Source organism: Harpegnathos saltator, unplaced genomic scaffold (assembly GCF_003227715.2).
Source record: "Harpegnathos saltator strain DR-91 unplaced genomic scaffold, Hsal_v8.6 scaffold295, whole genome shotgun sequence".
Classification (NCBI taxonomy): Eukaryota; Metazoa; Arthropoda; class Insecta; order Hymenoptera; family Formicidae; genus Harpegnathos; species Harpegnathos saltator.
The window spans coordinates 2,228,127-2,252,108 of NW_020230089.1; the positions used below are offsets into that span (position 1 = coordinate 2,228,127).

The 23,982-nt window shown below is 47.7% G+C and overlaps 1 protein-coding gene across 5 annotated transcripts in view; it reads left to right on the plus strand.

The window, feature by feature from the left end:
* Positions 1-23,982, plus strand: part of LOC105188825 (glycogen synthase kinase-3 beta) — a 41,139-nt gene that overhangs the window by 4,546 nt on the left and 12,611 nt on the right. For 3 of the 5 annotated variants that reach the window (XM_025299856.1, XM_025299855.1, XM_011150480.3), the window contains exon 1: positions 17,484-18,525. The exons of the other annotated variants lie outside the window; for them this stretch is intronic. In XM_025299856.1, the coding sequence (XP_025155641.1) occupies positions 18,345-18,525 (181 nt within the window). In that variant the 5' untranslated portion in view covers positions 17,484-18,344. Of the gene's footprint in view, positions 1-17,483; positions 18,526-23,982 lie in introns of those variants that run through there. 5 annotated transcript variants of the gene reach the window in all.

Below are 23,982 nucleotides of genomic sequence, written 5' to 3' on the forward strand. Positions count from 1 at the left end.
ACGGTAGTTCTCAGTGGCGAATTCCAGTGCCCGTTAACCCACTTACCGTGTTTTGACTATTTTAGCGCAGACCTGACAGCTGTCGTCTTTTGATCGTCACACGCCTGTGACGCGGCGTATCTCGTATTCCCTCTCTGTTACCCGGCGAATTACACCGCTCGTCTGAAGCGGGCTTTAAATCCATGACATGGGAGGGACCGCCTGCCTCCCTCATCCCTCCGATCGACCCTGTATATTCGATTTGCCAACCCTGCGGTCCCTCCCTCTCCTCCCGCCCTCGCCCCTCGAATTCTCGATTAAAACGCGACAAAATGCGGAGCGTGAAAGCGCGCGCGTGAGAGAGAGAGAGAGAGAGAGAGAAAGAGAGAGAGAGAGAGAGCCGTACGTCGCTGCGTGCAGCGCGCGCGTTGGAAAAATATCGCCGTTATATTTTCGCGCGCGATCATATTATTTTCAGCTCGTCGTTCAGACGAGTGTGCTGTATCGCTCGCTCCGCTCGCGCGTCGACGCAATTCAGTGACCATGAGTGTGCGCACTGTACTCGCAAAATCTTATTATATGCACCGCATTTTTGGCGAGCGTTTGATTTACGTACGTGCTAACTACTAACGCACGCCGGACGCGCGCACACTACGCGCGGCATGTATATACGTAGCCACGCTATCGTTGCTGATGTTGCTACTGCCGCAGCGTGCGCTAATGCGATCACGGGAGGTGTAGGCGGAGAGAGATGGAGAGCGTAATTCGATTGGGAGAGAATGCTTTTCGATCCTTAATCGCGACGGGAGAATACCATTACGGCTCGCGCGCACTCGTCGAACGGACGTTTCTTTCGCCGAGGCTCGCCGAGCGAGAGGCGATTTATGTAACGGCACAGGATGGGATCGTGTATCGCCGTGTAATCCACATGCACCGGAGAGAACGCGAGATAAACCGTTACACCGCCTTGAACTTGCATAACGCTTGCATAATTTTTAATCGATATACCGCAGAAAACGGTGCGTGTATATATGTGTGTGTGTGTGTGTGTGTGTATGCATGACCGAATTATTAATTTCTTGAATACACAGAGAGAACGATTTAATTGAATTTAACTAATGCTTATTTGGAATAGTCCAAATAAATTTTTTGATTGATCGAACGAAATTTTGTTCGACGCAACAAAAATATTTTGTTGCAGCTTAGTTCCAACGAAATGTTTTTGTTGCATTTTGTCAAACAAAATTTTGTTCGATCAATCAAAAAATTTATCTCGACTATTCCAAATAAGCATTTGTTAGATTCAACTAAATCGTTCTCTTTATGTAAATTTCATAATTATCGCAAGTCCTCGTACATAACACGTCTCGTTTCATCTATAAATATCGCGATTTTTTCTCGATGACTTATCCCGTGCGAAAATAATATCAACTTGATAATCATTATTTTCTTCGATGATGCAAATTGAAATTTTCTCTCCCTCCCTCTCCTCTTTCTTTCTCTCTCTCTCTCTCTCTCTCTCTCTCTCTCTCTGTGTGTGTGTGTGTGTGTGTGTGTGTGTGTTTCCGAGTCTTTTTAGTGATCTCTTATGCGAAAACTGACGTCGCGCGGATTCGGATGATTAAATTTAAAATTCGCCGAATTGCATACAACTCTGCCCGAAACGTAAGCAGTGTAATAAATGACGAGTCTAGGGCGCTGTTTACGAAATATTGTCAACCAAAGTAGAAGAGAATGAATCATTACTCTCGCCTACTTACGCCTACTGTCACCTACTTGCGACTCGAGAATGAGCAACGATATATCTGGCAGATAATCCATCAGGATACGAAATTACATTATGTCCTTGAGAGCGTACGCCATTCCGTCACGGTGGCGTATCAAATCCGTAACGATGTTGCTAAGCCGCAACGTAGGAAAGGGAAAAAAGGAAATTAAGATAGAGAAAATATCGCGAAAATCGTTAATCAACGAATCACCATTGGCAGAATGTTAAAATTATTTTCGTGGAAAACAATTTGGAAAGTTGATGAATTTTTTTTTTTTTTTTTCCCCTTAGAAATAGCCAGGACATCTGCTATCGAGAATTTTGAAAATTGATCTCGATACTCCAAAAAAGATAAACATATTTTTAACACTTGCTCTCTCTCTCTCTCTCTCTCTCTCTCTCTCAATTTTTATGATAATATTGCAATAATGAGGAGACGGCGGAAATTGAACCAAAGTTTCGGAACAAATGACGCGGCCGCATTCGCGGCGGATAATTGTCGCGGGTCCCAGTATAATAATAACATTAAATTAAATTAACTAAGGCGCGCTTCCGCGTTGTCAGCGCGCGATGAACATGCTCCTGTCAAAAATAGTGACACGAGTATAACGCAACCGCGACCGCTATCTTTGGCGCGACCTGCGCAACGTCCGTAACCTTCCGGTGCGATTAAGAGCGTATATCGGATATTGCGATTTAGATGAAAATTCGCGTTCAATTTATTTTATATAAGGAGAAAATTCGTCGACGAGTGTCGTAAAAACCCAGATTCAATATCGACGAAGTGTACCTCGTTGCAAAAACAACCCGACACACGTGCGGTGTGTATCACCCGATACAACAATCTCAGCATATTTTTCGATTTCGTCACAATCGATCGATGACTCGAGAACGCGCGCCTCTCTCCATTGATCGTTCGAGAGCTACGAACCCCTCGCGACTGTTTGCGCTCTGTGAAGAGGGTCGATCACGTTGGCGATTCACGTGTCAGGATCTAGGTCAATATGCTTCTACGATATTAAACTATTCGTGAGGGAGGTGACACGCGAGTTTCAGCGAGAGAGCCGTGTGTAACCCATTAGCGACCCGATTTTTCGTCCTCGTGTTATCGCTTCATTTCGGCATTTTTTAAGCGCGGCTCAGCTAATAAAATATACATTCATTCATTCGCAAAGTACTCAACCCGACGTGGCTCCGCTGCATCTCTCCGTTCCCTCTCTCTTTCTCCCCTCTCTCCCTTCTCTCAAGGCGCAAAGTAGCCACTCGCGATAATTTAATTCGCTTCAACAATTACCTGAGATACATTTCATTTTAATAAACGTTTTCTCTTTTTTTTTTCCGTAACAGCGACCGATATATTTGAGACTTAATAAATGACTTGGAAGTGAAATTTTTTGATAAATGACATTGGTATTCGAAAGTTGAGTTTTGTCTTTGCTTGAATTTTCTTTTAAAATCGTGGCGAAAGTAACATAAAAAATCTCAAATAAGATGCAAATCATCGTCATTGTTATTAAATTTACATATTATTGCTTTATAACGCGAATCACTGCCATTGAGATTACCATTATATGACCTGGTGCCGCAATAATCATACCAATCGGCATTCATCAGCCACCATTTGTTCCGATCGTTCAACTATATGTCACACTGAAACGCGCATGACAGTACCCACGTCCTGAATAAAATCGCACAGACAGACACATGATTGACTGAGGGCCAGTTTATCTCTCCTTTTTTTTTCCTTTCAGCGCCGGTCTTTATCGCGACAAAACGCGTTTGTCACGCGTACCGACTGTACGTGTCATCTGGATTTACCCGCGCATGCAAATTTCTCGATTGGATCTGTCTCTCTCTCTCTCTCTCTCTCTCTCTCTCTGTGTGTGTGTGTGCGCGCGCGCGCGCGCGTGTGTGTGTGTGTGTGTGCATGCGCGCGTGCGTGCGCGAAGAGAGAGGAGGAGGGAGGGGATGTTTGGTAAAATTATTAGAATAATTTTTATTTTAGCCAATGCTTTTCTCAAACTCACGACTTCATTCGAAAATTTCGGGATAATCAAAGTCAGATAATTGAAGCACCAAAGATTAACTTTTTTTATTATGCTTGTCGCACATCACCTTCATGCAATATACATGTTTAAATAAACAGCTCAACGATGAAATAACTTTTCTGAGCAGCAAGTCGAAGCCTAATTATCGCTGCTTATCGCGTTCGTCCGTAAATTCGTGAATCTCCCGGGAAAACGTCGGAAACGACCGACGGTGGATGAATAGGGATGAATAGGGCGATAGTCACGATGTCACCAGCCATCCGATTTATAAATAATCTCTGATTGATAGTTGACTCTGGTTGACGAAGTAATTGCATATGTATATATATATATATGTGTGTGTGTGTGTGTATATATATCGACGCGGTTGCCAGGCGGAGCGGAGGCGACCTGTCTTCGATTGCGCCGAGGATCGATTATCCTCGCGACGGCGACGGTGGCGGGCTATTCTGACCCGAATCAGACTCATCCCACAGAGGCGGTCTAAAAGCAGTCGTCGTATTTTATATGCAACCACCGCCGCCTCGGCGACGACGGCCCGGTTCCTCCTTAACCTTTGCCGCGCCGATCGATTCTCTCTCGATCGCGGGCGGGAGACGACGTCGAGAAGTACGAAACTTCATCGTCTCGTTTCCGTTCTTGAATGACGAGTCGGTGCGAAGGAATACTTGGAAATTGCCAGAAGCGTTGTACAAAGTAACGAGTGTTTTCGAAGATGGATACCTCATTCCGTCCCTCAGAGACAGTTGTTGAAATTATTATACTTTTTTATCGTATCGCTCGAATTGAATCATCGATCTGTCGTCAAGGCGAATGTTATTCTCCTTCCCGGATAATAATCATCTCTTCCGAATCGCGTTGGAATCGCAGCCATTCCGAAGAAAGAGCGGAAAGTTGCCCCGTGCTCGTTAGATAACTCGATAAAATGAACGATATCGTACTCTTTTTTATACGAACAATCCTTTTCTAACAACGGCGCGGCCATAAATATCCCTCCGCTTTGAACGCTCGCCTTTAAAAATAGTCCCCCATTATAACGCGTTGTGAAGCTGCGTCTGTTAACGATTTATTTTTATACTTTCGCTACCCCGCAAAAATCGGACGCAGACGCATCCAGTGGGTGTCCCGTGCCGATCGATTATCGGTTATGCGTAACTGCACGCGGGTTTTCCTTCCGCTCACGCTCGCGCGTAAAGACGCATGTTGGGGTGTGCGTTGCGTTCTTTGTCTCGTTTTTTGTTTTTACTTTAACTCAATTATGTAGTTACCAATTTATTTTATTTCAATTTCACTTTAACTCACACTTTCGTTACTTCCATAGCGCGCAACGAAACGAGGGAGAAGTTTTCTGAAAGGTCGGACGTTGAAAGAGAAATCCGAATCATCGTAGAAATGTGGCGGATCTTCACGTGCGATCTTGGCGCATCGAACGCGCGCGAATATTGCGCGCGAGTTTTTGCAGAGTGATCGATCGATTTATCAGCGGGTCCGTTTTCGGAAAGCATGTAAATCGAGTCCGCATCGTGGCATGGTCAGTTCTCTGGTCGCGTGCCAGCGACACGTCATTTACGCAATTATACTCCCGGCCAGAACTGCGTTCCCATCGTTAAAAGAGCTCGACTTTCCGACTTCTCCGCGCGGGAGCGTGGCACACTTATCATCGCCTCCGCGTTTATTTTCTTTAGCGAGGAAATTATCGAAGACACCGATCGACGAAAATTATTGATAACGCGCGTTTGTGAACATCGAGTGACATTAGCCGCGCGGAACTCACTCGGCGAGTGCAACGTCGCGGTGTTTTTGTCGGCACTCCATAGAATTCGGCGAATCCGAGATTCGGCGCGCTTTTTTTTTTCGTGAATCGTGTGCGATTTCTGGTGGGCGGTCAGAACACCTTGTCTTTCTTTTGCCCAACCGCGCGAGGTCGACCACGTTGAAGGTGCTGACGATGAGAAGGCAGCGGCGGCGGCGGCTCCTCCTTTCTTCTTCGCTCTGACACTCTTCGTCGATGGTGTTTCCGCGAATCCTAATGCGAGCACGCGCGATCCCCGCGTGATGTTCTGTTCTCAGCTACGACAAAGGTCCAGCTGATTGAGGAGGAATGTAGGAGAGAAGAAGAGAAGAGAGAAGGGAGAATAGCTCAGTTGCAATCGCGCGCCGTCAAACACTCCTGCATTTTTCAAGGAGCGCGCTCCGCCTTCGCTCTTTAACTTGTGTCTCAACTTCGCGAGTTAAGATTAAAAGCCGTGATATTGGCTTAATTCGCCTTTCCTGACAACTTTAAGAAAATCAAAAGAAAAGGATGAAAATGTAAATTTTGAGTCAATCTCCTGTACTTCGCCCAAAATTGTTTCCAAATCTTCTCTCTGATCGTAAACTTTGTAGAAACTTGTCGAGAGGTTAATTAAATGTAAATCCTCGACAAGATTCTATTAAAACTAACAACATATTTTATTCACTTAAACCTACATCTTAAACTAACATCTCTCTCTCTCTCTCACTCACTCACTCACTTATCGCCTTAATTTATTGAAAACTCGTTAATTTTTTCCGATAATCTTACTCGAAAAAGCAGCTTTTTCATTTTAGGAAGATCGCTTGCAAATTGGCCAATTGCCAACGAGATACGTTTCTCTCTCTCTCTCTCTCTCTCTCTCTCTCTCTTTTTTGTGCTATCTCGCTACTTTTCACCACAACTTTTCTCTTAATATCTCGAGTATTTTACTTCGAATATAAGGAGCGCGCCACGCAGAGGTGGATTTAATGATTCATACGTCTTCACCGGCTATTAACGAAGGCGTACCGTTCGCTTTTCCGCGTAATCGGCGCGGCGGCTTTCATCGCGGTTGGTGGACGGACGCGCACGGTTTTCCGTCAGTCGCAGCAGCCTGACACGCTGTTGGATCAATAACGAATCTTCTTGCCGCAAATAGAAATCCGCGCTGTGTTCGCATACAGCGCGCGTATGTCCGTATTTGTACCTCGCGTCTGCCAACGCCATTGTCCTCCGCGAATGATCGTCGGAGAACATCGAGATCCCCTCTCTCTGTCTACCTGTCTGCCTGCCTGCCTGCCTGCCTACCATCGCCGCGATGAAAGCATGTCGCGCGTCAATCGCGTTATTTTCACCGAACTCGTCGTTTCCATGCGCTTCGCGTTAATTAGCTCTCGTAGACAAAGGCGCGCCGAAAAAGGATACCGTAGGCAGTCGTAAATTTCGTCGAATTTCTCGCGTCACGTAATCTTCGAAAGGATAGAGAGTGGGTGTGTGTGAGAAAGAGAGAGAGAGAGAGATTTCGCGACGTCGGGAATTATAAAGATAGTAGTCGCGCTTTCACGACAGGGAGAACAAGAGGGAGAGAAACACGTGTGTCCGCGAGAGATTACTCTTGGATCGGCGTATTTTTAGTCGAACGCTCGCGGCTTGATTTACGAATATCTCGAATATCGTCTGTCTCGAAGCGTGCCAAAAGAGGATCGTACAGGAGCTGCAACGACGACGGCAGCGGCGATGCACTTTGTGCGCGGTCGTTTCCGGATGACAGGTACCCCGAGCCGAGCCGACCTTGACTGCGAGCCGAGGGCAAAGTTGAGCGAACCGTGGTCGTTACCGCAGTGAAAATACGTACGTACGGCGGAGCCGTAATGAGAGCGAGAGCGTCCGCCGCGGTGACTGATCTTCGCGAGAAAACTCGTGCGAATTTACTTCCCGATTAAAAGTAACGCGACCAAGTGCGAACAATTTGCAGACGAGCGGAGCTCATTAGGTGCTTCCTAAAGATTCCAACAACAAAGGGTTTTAAATACTCGTCTAAAATACGCCGGAAAAAATGCTCGAAAAAAAAAGTGTCAGGCAAAAGTCGGGACAAGGTCAGACCAAGGTCGTTGTTTTATTGTCCCCTTTAAAACCAAACAACTTTGGAAACATTTTCTCGAACGGTGCATTTCTTCAGCTGTATAATGATATAGTTGTTTTATTGTAGCAAAGGGTTTTTTTAATTTTTTTTTTCTTTTTTTCTTTAAATTAATCTCCCGTATCTAAACAAAGATTCTTCGAAATCTGCAAAGTGTTAAATGAATCGCACGCGAAGATGAGCGAAACGTGAAGTTAAGCGAAACGTTTTTATGATTCTAAAATAGAATGCTGAATGGGTTGATAATAGAATTTTGCACATAACAGACCCCAGAATAGAACTTATCTCTATTCTTTCTACAATTCTATAGCGAATAATTATAGCCGAGAAAGAGAGACACGGACTTTCTCCCGGGCTTTATCCAAGATTCCAAAACGATGCGGGCTTGACATGCGGTCCCTGCGGTTTCTTCTCGGCACGTGCACGTTGCAAAATCTTTGACACGACGCCCATCGGCATCGAGAAGAACAGGTATATAGACACACAAAGCGCTTCACCTGAAAGCCATGACACGTGTTTGCGTATCGCGTGGCGCCATCCTGTCGGGTCTAGCGGGTATAGCGATATCGCGCGAGTAGCTCTGGTAATAAAACAGGTCAATCAGATTCGTCGGCGAATACATTTCGCGTGCATAAATTTGCATTGGCAGACGTTCCCGTTAACGTGCGTAAAACGAGATGAAAACTTCGAAATCGCCCACCTCTCGGCCGTGTCGAAAATCTCAGTCGCGAACGACTTTCGTTCCGACGGAGAGACGCGCGTCTCCGGCGCGGCGGCAGCGCGCGTTATTTTAAGAATAGACAAGCGATACATCGAACGGCCGATATCGACGCGTCGATAATGTCGGCATTTCGATAACGAGACTTTGTTAAACGGTCCGAGCGCATCGAACGGAACGAACCGGTACGTTACAACACATCTCCCGCTCTCGCTCGCTGCAGTGTCCTGTAATCCATTTGTATCTCGTGTCGTTAAACATTGGCCATTTACGATAGATGGCGGTAGAAGCTGGCTGTCGGCTTTCCCACGTAAATCTCGGATGACACGTCGGGGAACGCTGGACGTTGTAATTATACGCGGTAGACCGTATCGTGGGAGAGCGAGAAAGAGAGGAATTCCGGGTATACGTTTGAAAGAGATTATCTCGCGACTACTTGTAATTATCTTAAAAGCACCGCTTGGAAGTCACGTTAGCCGACGTTGCGAGGCGTTTATGAAGTTCAACATTGCTATGCGAAAAAATATTACAATTTCTCGCAATCGTTTGATCTAATCTCGAGGTTTCGGAAAGGGGATTCTTTTCCAATAGCAGTTATCAATAACATTTGTTGCTCGCGATCGTACAATAACCGTCAGTATACGCTTATAAGATAATAATCGCACAATTATTAATGTCGCTGGGGCACGCCGCCGATTGCCTCGCGCGATCGAAGCCGCGTATCGATTTTTTTCGCCCGCGCGAAAGTGCCGCGCGCGCGCTCGTCGGAACGTCGCGAACCGCGAGAAGCCGCGCATACAACTGGCCCGTTCTATTAATAGTTGTGGCGTTATCGCCATTTTTGCCGGACGGACGCACGATCGGGAGAAAGAGTAAACTATAACACGCCGTTCTCTCAGTCCGATTACCCCGATTAAACTCGTCGGACGCATTCGAACGAGAATCGTCGACGCTTCAAAGAACGCGATTCGGTGAAACTGAATTTTTTGGCGAAGACTTTTCTACAGCTGTTTGCAAGGATAAATTTTTCTTGTCGGAATCGAACGCGTGAAATTATCGCGATACCTGTCCGCCTCGATTGCTCGATGTTGACACATATTATTGTCGATCTTGCAAAAAGAAGAAGAAGGCTGTGGAAATGTTCGCGGAAGCACGCGCTTCCGCGCGCGTGCGCGAATAATGCTTGCTGCCGGTGATGATAACGCCGGTTTCACGAAATGTCAATGTTAATCGATATCGCCTTTCGTGCGAGAAATAATCGCGTCAAAGGCGTCTCTCTGCTGTACATTATTTAAAAGTACACACGCATGTGACTTCGCATGTGATCATTTCCAAGGTTGACACACGTGCGCCCCGGATGGGCGATGATCATTACCGTGTGCGGATACGCGCGAACGCGTCTTGGAATTTTCGCGGAGTCTCAGAATTTTCAGACTCATATTTTCGCAATTTTCGTAATTCTTCCTTTCTTCCCACTCGATATCGCCCGAGTTTTTCAGCCGACCGTCTCATTTTTTCTCTCTAATTTGAAATCGATGCTACCGCGTTGTGTTTGCGTAACCAACCAGCATATTAATGCGGCGGCATCGTTACATCCCGCATTAAAAATTTAACGTTGAGAGTCGAGGCGATATACTCTCTCGCGCCCGTACGCGACCAATACTGTTGTTTACGCGTATAATAAAAATTCCTTTCCTCGTGGAGCATAACAGGTCTACCACAGGCAGGCAGTAGTAGTGTATTTCACGTAAGTCTGCGCGGAGCGTGACATGCTTCCCGTGTACATACATTCTTTTTTCCCCCTCGACTCCATTCACACACCATTATTATATACGGCGTCGATTCGTGAGATTTACACCTCCGGGAAGCCCAAAAAGAAAAGGCGCGCGTTCACCGTGACGATGATTCGTGAAATTGGCAAAACGCCTCGCGTTGTGACGTCTCGGCTGACGTCATTCGTCCAGCAGGTGCTTATATATATTTCTTTTCGAGAATCGGCTGGCTACGTTCGCGTAGTCTAAAACTAGAGTCGAACGTTTAAGCTGCGTGTACTACATGTACAATGTGATAGAAATAAAAAAATATATAAAATAATACATATAATAAAAAAAACGTAATATAAATTCAAGTAATATGTAAGGAAAAAGTATAAGGCAAAGTTACATATTTCCGTCGTGTGACTGCTGCTGCTGCTAATCAATTTTTCGGCCTCTTTACAAGTCGCTCTGCATTCGCGCGCAACTGGATCAAATATATGCCTGCGTATACGTCCGTTTCTTTCGAGTAGACAAATTTTGCATAGCTCGACGATTACGTAACGCACGCGTGCGCCGCATATGTGTAAGCGGCGGGTACATAAGGAATCCGTCGAAATGCATCGCCAAACGATTTCCGCGACTCGTCGTACATATACGGGTGAAAAGTTACCGGATGGTAAAACATACGCGTACGACCCGTTGTGCTGCTTGCTCGTTGTTGCGTCAACGAGACTTCCGTTGACGTTGACGACGTTGCATTTTGGTCCAAAAACGAGCGAGCGTTTGAGCGACCGTGACGTAATCGTCGTCCGTGATCAACAAAGTGTCTCGCAATTGCTTCTCGGCCGTGGTCCGATCCAAGTGCATTTATTATCGCGAAAGGAAAATTTTCGAACTTGCGAGCCTCAAATCGACGCGGATCTTCGTTTCGGAATTTCCGTTAGAAATAAAGGAGCCGTCAGTATATATTCTCTATTATTCGCCGTGCCGTGTCATTTTTCTTTCGATTCGTCCGGGTCTTTCGCCAACTCTTGAATGAAATTAACGAAAACGGACGCATAAATCAATTTAATCCTCTCGCATCAATCCAATCCGTCTCGCGAGAGTCGCCCCTCGCTGAAAAAGCGAAAAAACAACGACCTGTATCCGGTGTTCCGCGTGGCGTCCTTCGACGCGGTCTGCCACGAAAGAGAAAGAAAGACCGAGGTGCAAGGCGCGCTAATTTTGACCGTCGATTAGTTATCGCGGATAGAGCCCCTTTGAAGTGTGTCTACGTCGCCGCGGCTCCTCCGTGTTTCGCCCGTCACTCTCGTCGCTCGGGGAGACCTGGAAGTCGGCCAGCGACTCCTCATAGCGACCTGCAGCCGCCCGCGATGACGACATTATTCCGGATCTAGATTAGTGTGAACGAACTCGTTCGCTCGCTCACGACCGTCCTAAAATTTTGGCCACGCGCACCGAACGACACGCGTGCGACGCCCACCCGCGCCCCATGGAGGAATTCCTTCCGTGGGACTCCACAAACATCCTGTGTAAGGTAGGAGGCGATTTCGCGGGCGCAGAGGATCCCCGCTTTCCAAAGTCTGGATTCCGAGTCTGGTCGTTTCTCAAACGAAAGGAGAGAGACCGAGAAACCCTTTCCCCCCTCCCCCTCCATTGCATTTTTAATCTTCGAAAATGTAGGACAGAGAACGGCGTGAAATTTTCAAAGTGATAAATCGACTCGGTTCCGATAGCAGCGATAGAAAAAGAGAGACATAGAGAGAGAGAGAGAGAGAGAAGAGTTGCTGTTGCTTCTCCTCTCGCACATAACACATTGAGATGCGAGCACGATAACAAAGTAATTCTTGATCCCAAGAGGAAACGTCTGCCGCGATCTTTATTGAGACCGTGTTCGTGGCTTCTCGTAATAAATGCCAAACGCAAAAATAGAATCCGCCGAGAAGCATTATTCGAGAGATCGCTCGATAAAAAGTCGCGGAGGATCCCCTCGCCCGCGCCGGCAAAATGGGGAATTTCGAACGTGACGAAACGTGGTCAGGACGAGGAAGACGGGGGAGGGGGGAGAAAGCGCGACCGCGGGACGGGAAAAGTCGCCTTTATTTAGCCGTACTCGCTCGTCACTCCTACGTGTTGCAATTCCGGAACGATGGATCTCGTTTCGACACAGCCCTCGCGCGACGCGTTATCATCACGCGGCCTACTCCCGAACGCGTTATAACAGTCCCGACTCGAGCGTCTCCGCGAGTGTAACGGGAACTTCGGGGACCGAGCGAGCGCGCGCGATACCAAGGTGCGGGCGGAGGTCGTCGAATTGCATTCGATTGCACAACCGCCGACAAATAGACAAAAATACGTCGCTTTATCACCGTTCGCTCGCTCACGGACGATTACTCCGACACGAGCGCAAGCGCACTCGAAAATCGAGTTGATTTACGTCGCTGTTGGCGGCGATAAGAGCGACGTAGCGGCTTCTCAGCGGCATTTAATGAGCGATAATACGCCACGGTTTGAAGATTCAAGGGACGGAGACACATGCGTGGGAAAGAGACCGGCCAGAAAATATCATTCTGACTCGATAACGTCGTGTGTGATCGGCCGATTGATTAATTTATTATCGATCTGTTGTTGAGATCTCGATGTTCGCGGAGTCACGCGCGCGAGCCAGGCGAATGCCGCCCGCTAAATTTAGCGACGCGAAAAGTAGAAAGCAGAAAAAAGATGTCGAGGAAACGGAAGGGGAATTTTAGACACGCCCCCGGCAACGAACGGCATGATATACAAGTTGCGTGAGTTTGTATGGATATGGGAAATTGCAATTTGCGTTTTTACGAGGAAAAACGCAGACTTCCGTCGGGTCGGATTTCACATTCGTCCTCTCATGGTCGACGCCGGAAGGGTCGGCATCGCGAGAATAACCAAGGCACAAACGCCGCGATCTATTTATAACGGCCGATCAGCCGCGCAAATTGGTCATAATTCAATTGCGAGACCGGTCGGCCAGCTGGCCGATCGGGCCCGATCGCGCGCGCGGCGAAAACAGTCGTTGCGCCGAGCTCCCTGTCGGCCTCCGAAAAGAACCGCTGATCATCGATCTTGACGTCTCCCGTGATTGCACGCGCGCGTCCGACGATACATTTTCGTTTGATCGAAAGCGTCGGAAGACTCAATAGAAGGGGGGAGGCGGGAAACAATTAAGAGAGAAATAATTAATTTGCGTACGATTGGAGGGCACGAGGGCGGGAACCGACCGAATCTCGAAGCCCTTCAAGCTGATTCTCACAATTCGTTCAAGCGACGACGAGGAAACCTATTAATCCGTTGTCTATTTTTTTTTTTTTTTTTTTAATGGGAACTGTTGAAGTGTGACAGTGACAGATACTAGGAATATTTCAGTACAGAAACATCAAAGAAGAATTCAACGTATTGCCGTCTGTCGCTGATTGAACGGGTGGTGAGAATTAGCCTTTACTCGCGACGAGGTGGTTAGCGCATACTTCGACAAGAACGAAGATTCGGCGGTAAAGTATATTATTGATAAAGCGATACCCGGTACAATGTTATCGATCATCGCGCGCGATAACGCGCGTCTCGAGCAGCACATGACGGTGAGATCTTATCGGCTTCAATATGAATTCGTATTGCGATAAGTTGACGAGAACGACACAGAGCCGGTGCACACGAGCTACTCTGTAAAACATACCGGGTGGTATCATGATGTAGAGACGACGCGACTCGGTTTCGGCGGCGGAGAACGTCGTCACCTCGGCGACGACGCTCGTCTCAGGATGTCGCCGTGTATACGTGAGACATACAAATGCCAGGAACCAACTAGTGGGAATTATCTGCGTCCGATCATCCGTTCTCCTCCTTCTCTTTTTTTTTCTTCTCTACGTCTAATTCTTCTTTTCGATCTTCGACCTTCGGTCGATTACATGACACGCAGGTGTTCGGTGATAAACATACACATTGCATCAGTATCGATTCTACACGACAAAATTCTTCGTTCCGTCGTGATGAGTGCGCGAATGTAAAAAGTCGCGAATCCCTCGGTAGATCCGCTTGCGGTCGGTCTCTCTCTCTCTCTCTCTCTCTCTCTCTAATTCCTCTAATAGGAGGAAGAGGAGAGGAAGAGCGACGCGAGAGAGCCATGTATTTAAAGGACAATTTTCTTGTCGCGCAATTGGCAATTGGAGGTAAAAATACCTCTGGGACTTCGTTACATAAACGACGACTCACGAAAGAGATAGACGAGTCTGCGACGGCAGTTGTTCAATCAAGAGGAGACGCTAAATTACCGTTTCCATTGCAAATAAGTAACACCGACGTTCGATACTCGCGACAACGCCGTCAAGATCCAATTAGTGTTCCTCTGTTTGTTTCTTTCGTTTACAGCGGATAAAAATAATCGCCGACACGTGGCGAAAGTTGCAATTAACACTCGTTAATATTGATTACCGTTTACGGAGGAACGAGCGAGCGAGCGAGCGAGCGAGCACTCACTTTGAATTCGAGCGTCCTGCTTTAGATGCGGTTTGATAAGAACGTGCTCCTTGTTCTTCCTGTTATCATCTCACTCTCTCGGAGACTCGTTGTATGTCTGTGTGTGTATGTGTGTGTGTGTATTGCGCGCGTACATGCGCCGCGTACGTTACATATGCGTAGCGCTGTTATCTCCTTATAGCTGCTAAATATAGCGGAATACGCTAACCGACGTTCAAACATGCGCGATATTGACACGCTCGTTCTCAATCGTTTCGCGCGACGCGAGAATGCGAAAATTCGCCGAAAATTGCGCGTTGCGCGAACGTGCGAGAGATCTCCTTCATTCACGAGTCGCTCTTTTCGACCGTCTCGACGATTTTCAAACATCTCTTCTTTTTCTTCTCTTTCCACCGACGAGTGCATCTCGAGATCGTGAGGAATAATCGATCGATCAATCGAGTTGACAAAATGACAGAAATAGTCGCGCGAATGTGTGGGCTTATTAATAATTATTATTCCTCTGTGACGACGAAGGATGTACGCCACGGTGGAGAGATTATTGCGACGATTTTATCGACGATACGTCATCTCATGATCTCGTTTGACGGACGGCGAAGCTTAATTGAACGTGATAGAAATATTAATAGGACACCTATAGACGATCATCCCGCGAAGAGAAAGAGAGGGGGTAAGAGGGCGAAAGAGAGGAGTGTACTGCCGCGTCGACGCGTCCGTTCTTCAAGTTCCTGCGGCCAGAACTTCCGAGTTCTTTTCTGGTCTGATAACGTCGTCGAAGGCATGGCATCTTATTTAAATCTCATCGTCTAAAAGAATCCTTGAGCAAGATTAACGGGAGCAATTTCAAGAATATCTCTCGTTTTCTCCCTCTCTCTCTCTCTCTCTCTCTCTCTCCTTTTCTCTTTCCTTCTCTCTTTCTCTTCTTTCTGAATTACAACGCGGCGCGATTCTGCACTTTGATTGAATGCGCGACATAACTCGATTACACGCGCGTTATTTTTAACTCCTCCGCGATAAATTAATATTGATAAGTGCATGAGGAATGGATAAGTAAGTTTTTCAATCTCGGGAATGGTGTATGTGAGGGGGAGGACGGAAAGCGGGAAGGAAGAAGTAAAGATACCGCAGAAATAGAAAAGAAAACGACCGATTGCAGTTTTTCGCGACGTCACACCGAGCTTAAGCATATTCATCGTGACTCGACATTACACAACACACGTGTGCTCGCGCGCATATCGCCGTCTGCCGCATTAATTTCCGCGACATAGTGCGAAACGTTCGTTCTGCTCCTCATAAATCCTTTAGCGGACTCGCAGCAGATATAGGACGTCTTTTCAGGTCAGAGGTAACGATACCCCCCCATCGCCTTTTTCTCTTTTCCCCCGATAATGGGAACTTTTCACGCCGGATCCGCGCGGAGATAAGCTTCCGGCAGGCGGGGGCGGCTTCGGGTGTTCGAGGAATTCGAACATCGTGGAAAATCCAAACTGCGCACGAGAACTGCGCCGAGATCCATTCGTCTCCGCTTAATCGTTTAACCATCACCACGTTTTCCGTAGAAAAAGATGAAGGAGAGTAGCGCTGAGATAATGGAGAGCGACGTCGCGCGTGCGATTAAAACTCGAGATCCCATTTCGTCCTCTTCGCTCTCTGCATAATTCATCCATCCACTATTTACGCCCGAACTAAGATCGCCCAGTTATTAGGAAGGAATTTTGCAATACCACCATCTCCCAGATACGGTAAACGTTGATCGCGAATGCTATTGTTCGCGTACATGGGGTGACGTTATTTCTGAGCGAATGACGTTCACAATTTACGTTTGCCGTATCTGAAGAGACGGTATTGCAGAAACTCCCTGTTATTGCTATTATTAACGCTATCGTTATTCTAATCTGCAAACGACTCGCGCTCGAGCTCATCCGCGAGCTGCGCGCGCGGGTCAGACCTCCGAAGCTCTCACGAGCTATTCGAGCAATTCGCACGCCTCGGTCTGCGGATCCGCACCGAGTTCGAATCGAATTGAGCTCTCGACCACCTGCAAATTCCGAGCACTGGTTAAATCCGTCAAGAGCGAGCGAACGAGCGAGAGAGAGTGAGACAGAGAGACTGACAGACAGACACAGACCGCGTTTCTTCTTCGCCGCTCTCCGCGTACATGCGACAGGCCTCTCTGTCGCCTTGCCCGACCCCGCTGTCCTCTCCCTCCCCCGCGTCGCTGCGGGCTGACGGACGGTCCGATAGACGGCACGCGCTCTCGGCTTTAGTCGCGTACCGCCTGCGTGTGAAAGAGCGCGGGACGGCTTGGTTGTCCCGTTTGTGAATCGCGCCGACTCGAGTCGACGCGACCAACGAGCGAGAGCCGCCTGTGGTCGCTCGTTCGTTTGCTCAGCGAACGACACAAAGAGCCGCGCGATACCGTGTCCCGGAAGGGGCGTTACACCTGTGATAAAAGAAGAAACAAGCGGAAAAGCAAGTGGCACAGCGTGCTCCGGAGGAACGCGGACATCCATTTCGGAAAAGAGGGGGAGAGAGATCGAGGCTGAAAGACTGGCGTTATAACTCAAGTGCCAAACCTCAGTGATTCTCGTGAAAGATTTTCACGAACAATACGGATATTTAGCGGTCCCAAGGATCGGAAAATCGGGACCGGAACCGGGAGAAAGCGGAAAGGAGAAGCCGAGAAGCGGAGAAAGAGAGGAAGACAGACAGAAGAAGGAAAAATTATTACTCGGGGATCGTGAGAAAGCAGGTGAGAGAAGGAGAGAGAGAGAGAGAGAGAGAGAGAGAGAGAGAGAGAGAGAGAGAGAGAGAGAGAGAGAGAGAGAGAGACGTACACGGACAAGAAGAAAGAAGAGCTCTCGTTCGTTCTCGACACGGCACGCGACGGTAGCATCCGCGGTCGATTGTCGTCGCGAGATCACCGCGCGGCGATCTGCCTACGACCTACTTCGATCGCGGCTACCGAGCGCCGATCGTGATCTCCCGACGAAGGATATTGTGCAAGCGCGATTCGCGCGCGCGGTCCCGTTCCGCGGTACAAGGGCAAACGCGGCGATACACAAATACACAGAGCGCTCGGGTACACGCGGGCCGGCACGTGGCAGCGACTACATTCGTCTTCGTCATCGCGCGCGCGCGGCAAGTGCACGGCGAGGAACAAAGACGAGGGAACATACACGGAAACCGCGATCTAGCCGGTGATACCCGGAGACGCCGAGACCGCGTGTGCAGTCTGCACTGTATAAATCGCGCTCTCGTCGAGCGCGCACGAATGATGAAACGACGAGGGAACAATAAGGAAGAGAGAAAAATAGCGCGATCGCGGTAGACGATAGTCCGGATTCCGCGCGAACTGTGATAAACCGAATGGACGAGTGACGAATTCATTTCTGTGATATACGACGTGTGTATACAATAAGGATCACGAGAAGGAGCAGAGGTACTCGACAGAGGGACTTTCTAGTCACGCGAGCGCTGCGTAGAAGCGGATACGACTAGAAAAGGAGGAACTCCGAATTCGCGCGCGATCTCGACGGTGTAGGTCGGGAAGTGAAGAGTGACGACGATCGCCGCGTCGCTCGTCGTATCCACGTGTGCTCACGTGCGCCCACCTCGGACTCGACGACGGAATCAACGGTGAGCAATCCGCGGGTCATGGCGCCGGCGAACACTCTTGACTGGTCAGAGCCGTGTCAGCAGTGGCGGTATCCGAAAATCTGTCCGACCAGCCAGAAGAGCGAGCGGACCAAAAACGCGGTCGAATTGAGCGGCAAGGAGGCCAACAGCGCGTACAAGAAGTTCTGCAAGTTCCTGCGCCGATTAGGCAACAAGAAACGTAAGTCTGTGCTCTCGTCTGTCCGTACAGCGCGCGCGCAATGTCCTTTCCTTCCGAATTCTTCGAGCCGCGGAAGCAAGTGATCAGATCTGAACAGCCGCTGAACAGCCGCTGAACAGCCGCTATTCGCGCCGCAACGCGGTATGACGGGAAAATACAGAAAACTAAGATAAATAAAGAAATGGAGAATTAAGAAAGAGTAAAAACGAATGTGAGAAATACAGCGATAGCGAGAAGCACAAATGAACAGAAATAATCGCGACGGTGTCCAAGTCCAGTACATTCTTTGCGAGTTCTTCGAGTCGTGGATGGTCTTGACTTGCTCCTAGTATACAGATCGATAGTGGGAATAAAAGTTTCAGCATAAGATGAATGTGGAGAAACGTAAAGGTGGGAATTTAAACGAGTAAAAATAACAATCGCGAGTGGGGGGTTATAATCCGATGTCCGACGCGCGACGTCTTTCACATCCCGCTCCTTCGTTCCTGTCGCGATGAGAAAAGGAAAGAAAAAAAGATCGCGCTCTCTGCTCATCGGTGCGCGTCACGTCGACGAGGAAGCGTCATCATCCGATTTCCAGGGCGATTTCTCGCCGATGTGTGTGTGTGTGTGTGTGTGTATGTATGTATGGCGAGTGATCTCCCTCGAAGCGGATAATCACTCCACGATGACGTATTTGATAACGTCGTCGATGGCTATGCTCTTTTGTGCATCGACAGGAGACGATCGTATGATCCTCTGACATTTACATCTCCTCCTCCTCCTCCTCTTCCTCCGTGACCGTATTTACGTCCGGTCGCACCTACGGTCGCCCGTCGCTATTTTTCCATTTATCGAGACGAGGCAGAAATATAGAGAAGAGTTAGAGAGAGGACGAGAAGGCGAAGAAGCGCGGAGGGTGGAAGATCAATCGATGGGTATCTATCACCCCCCAACATTGCAAAGCGGTGTGAACGCGACAACAGGGAGGCAGAAACGCAAACTGAACGAATCTCGTTCTCGTGACGAGTGCGACTCGTCGCAGAATCCTCGACGAATCCTTCTTTCGGATCCTTCGACACGCTCAGTGATCCCATTCCTGAATCTCATCTCTCAGTATCGCAATGATAATTTATACATGTATAAATACACGATGTCTCTTCGAGACATTAAAAGACAGACGAGTCATTAATAGCTTATCGCGGAAATTAACAAGGGAAACTACGAACGTTTCATTTAACGAACCTCGCTCCTCTACACGTGTTTATACCAACGCGAAAAAAAAACGCAAGAAAAATAAACGACCTTTGCTTCTATTATGGAGATTTTCCGCTTATCGCATCGCGATAACGCGGCGCGCGCTACAAATCGCTTGGCAAATAAAATTGGAATGAGATCGCGGCGACGAGCCGAGAAACAGCCGGTGCGCAATCTAATCGCGAAAAGGCTTCTGGGCTGGCAGGGCAAGAGAGGACCGGGAAAACTTGTTCCGCCCTTTCCTCGGGCTCGATTAATCCCCTTTTTCATCCGACCGTCTCGTTAAACCGAGCGCGATTAGCGTGGACACCCACGGGGGGACGACGAGAGAGAGGGAGGGAGAGGGAAAGAGAGAGAGAGAGAGAGAGAGAGAGAGAGAGAGAGAGAGAGAGAGAGAGAAGCTTCTCGATGTAGCGTCAATCTCTTTAAGCCACGCGAAATGCCACCGACGAGAGGCCGAGGCTTTACTCTGAGGATACTCTCTTGCTTCGTAGGCAGGGGTTGCTCAGGCAAACGGCGAAAGGTCGCAGTCTCCCCTGATGCGCGTTAACACGATGAAAGGGGCCTCTCTTTCTCGCTACACCGACTGCTCGTTGGCCTCTCTCTCTCTCTCTCTCTCTTTCCCGATGCGAACAGACGATGATGTTGACGCTGATGATGATGATGCTGCTGCTGCTGCTGCTGCTGCTGCATCCATCAACACTTCGTTGCGTTTTTTGCGCGCACGTCGCGCCAATATGGTTCTGGATTTAGCCGGCTGGATCTTCTAATCGCGATAAAAGAAAACGCTTGACCCACTTCTCTCATGGTTGCGCTACGATACGCTACGCTACGCCCGCTCACCCCCGGGACTTGCTATTGGAGGATGGAGGAGGGGATTTATTTATTTAAAAACACGCATATGTAGAGCGTGTTTTTCTCCTTCAAAGCCCAGCCGGCCGATTTCCGCTCGATCTCGAGTAGACTCGTTCTTTTGCGAAGATGTCTCGATTGCAGTTAGTCCCCAAGGTTCGAGACCAAGAGGACTTTCCCCCGCCTTCCCTCCTCTCCCAAGCTTTGTGTGAATACAAACGGCAAAACGATATTCTTGAGTTGATTTTCAAACAGAAGTGGCTTGTACTTGTGGATTGTACATCTAAAAACCTTGGTAGTTAGTACCACTTCGGTAAATATAAAATATCATCATTCTTCTATCATTAGCTGTTATTAAATTTTTTTTAAGTGTATGTATGCTATATATATATGTATTTATTTTTGTAATTATTTTATATTTACTACTCATATTTATTTGTGTAGTCATACTTATCTACACCGTTCTTTTCTACACTACTGTAATTTTACTTATGTAATCCAAAGGAGATGCTTCTTTTAAATAAATATTTTTTTTCTTTTCCTAAATTGATTTTGATTAAGTTTCCCTAGAACAAAATTATCATCTGAATCTCGGTGACATAGATAAATCTTGCTGGTAAAGAATCGAAAAATCAATGTTTTCTTTCCACGAAAAAATTAGCTCCGAGCGAGCCACCTTGAAACAAAAAGCAGTCAGTCAGTCGTCGGTCGGCACTGATCCCGCGAAGTGCGACGCGGATTCCACATGTTCTCGATTCGGAAAAACGTGGAAATGCCCCGAACATGTCAGAAGACAAGGCGTCGTGCACGTGGCGACAGGTCGTTCGCTGCATTCGCGGCCCGAAATCCTCGCACTCGCCCGTCGCGGACGACAAAACAGGTGATCCATCCTCGCGCTCTCGGGAGATCCGCCTCTCGACCGCGTCATCGACTCGAGCGCTTCTCGAATCATCTCGTCCGGACATTTTACCGGACATTTTCGCGTGCTATTAACCTCCATTCCATTCCAAAAAAGAAAAAAAATTAAATTAAAAGCGAAATGAAATTAGCTTGCCAACTCTGCCGATCTCTTTCTCTCGCTTTCGAGTAAATCTTCCTCGTCGTCTCTCTTTCGCCATTTCATATATTTGATATTACATGTTGATTTGTAATCATATATATGTTAGATCGCGCGTGTTTAACTCAAATATATCTATATAATTTAATTAACTATGTTTACCTAAGCTGTGATTAACGCGATGCGATTTTTCTCTCTCTCTCTCTCTCTCTCTCTCTCACTTATTGGCAGCGTACACGCTACTATCAATCGCGCGTCTTTCCCTCGTTCAGCTGTCATTGGCTTCTCTTGAGAGATCATTTCGATTCCGTATCGTGCGTGCGCGTGAACCTAGTGCCATTAGACACTGTGTTAACGTATATTTAATTTTGTACATGCACGCACGCGCACACACACACACACACACACACACACACACACACACACACGCACACTGTCATGCGTCGCAGCGACATGTATCCAAGTTATTTTAGCGGATACGAATCTCGACTATGAATCAACCGGCCTATGATCACTCCAGATATATCGGATGCGCTGTATGAAAATAACCAGCGCGCGCACTCGTGTCGCGCGTTTCTATTTTTAGCATAAGAGATGACCGTGTGACGTTTGACAGGCAGAAGACTAACACATGTACGTGGACGTGACGCAGGTGGACAACACTATTGACAACTGAGAATACAAATAATCGCCGGGCCCTCGTGGGCTCGGTCGGCCGATAGTCGCGCGTGTTGCGCAATTTCGAGAGAGAGAGAGAGAGAGAGAGAGAGAGAGAGAGAGAGAGAGAGAGAGAGAGAGAGAGAGAGAGAGAGAGAGAGGAGGAGGAGGGTTTACACGCATCGACGGTGCAAACTCTCTCGCGGAAAAACCGGTTAGTCGATTGGTATTTTATGATACCAGCTCGTTCATCAGAATTCATCAAGGCTACGCATTTAACCGACGTAGAACGCGCTTCCGAGCGGCCGGTCTCGATCACCCGGTATATATATATACATTCCGCATAAACGCCTCGCACTCGTTTCCTCCCGCTTTTTACAGAAAAAAATCCGAGAATCCTGACGCGACGCGATTCTTTCCGCGAAATTTATTTCAGGCACCTTTGTCATGCTGCCGGTCTCATTCGTGAAATTCCAATTTCGCGTCACTCCCGAGACTCGATTTCTAGAGAGTCGACCTCGTGGCTCTCTCGTTTCCGATTCATAGGATCGATTGATCGATCGATCGATCATTCGCTCGTTCGTCGAGGAAATCGACCGTGAAATCGATCATGAGAATTAAGGTCGCCGCGAGTGTGCATGCATTTCGGCGCTTTCTCCGTGGCATGTTGAAAACGGTCGGTGGGGAAGCTCGCGAGTCGTGTTTTCGTGCGCAGCGTGAAGCCGTCGGTAACAAAAACAAATCAAGGATTAGGCTATTCCTGGTCGCCGTATGTAGGCCCGTGTCCGAGAACTACGTGAAAATAGCAGCGGCCGTAGATCCGAATAATTTGTGTAACAGCTTTTCGGAATCGCGAAATCTTCCGATTTGACGGAGCGAGCGATTATTACGCGAAGCTTTTTCCCCGTCGTTATTTTATGATAAAATTATTTTATGACGTTTCGCCCCTGCGCGGTAAATTGTAATCGCCTGCCGATAATAAACTTTGTCGGACGAAATTGCCAAATTATATCTTTCTCGCTAACAGCAGCATTATCGGCATTATCGGGTATCGGGTGTCTCAATTGAGAGAGCTAAACTTTACACGCGAATCATGGATAGGGAAACTAATCGAGAACAGCTTATCTCTCCATAGCTTATTCCACGATTCAGAACGATTTAGAGATATACTCGTTTGATAAAAGAAAGAAGTAATTTTTCGCCACCTTAACCCAATTAGCTCCGACTCCGTCGGATTGAATTGTCGAAGGCAACATTTTCCTGCTCAGATAAGGAACGATATCAGATGTTAGATATTAATTAAGAGATAAAAATTAATACCAAGGATGTGAATGTGAAAATTGATTGGAGAGAGCTTACCTCTCCAGAGCGTCCCGAAACTCTCCGGACGATCTGGGGATAAGCTCTTGGATGGAAAAAAATGATTTTCGGCCACTTTGAATGCGGCTGCTCGCGATTCACCGCGATCGCATGACAATCGACCTTGCGCTTTGCAACTATCTCAGCGAAATCTCTTCGATCGCATGATGTTCACGAGTTTTCCTTTTATCTGTGTTCTCTCGCGATTTTTTCCAACTTTCCGGCTATCTTTGCGGCTTTTAAGAAGTTCTTCCTAGATCTTTCGAGGACAGCTCGACTTTCCGTTTCCTTTACTT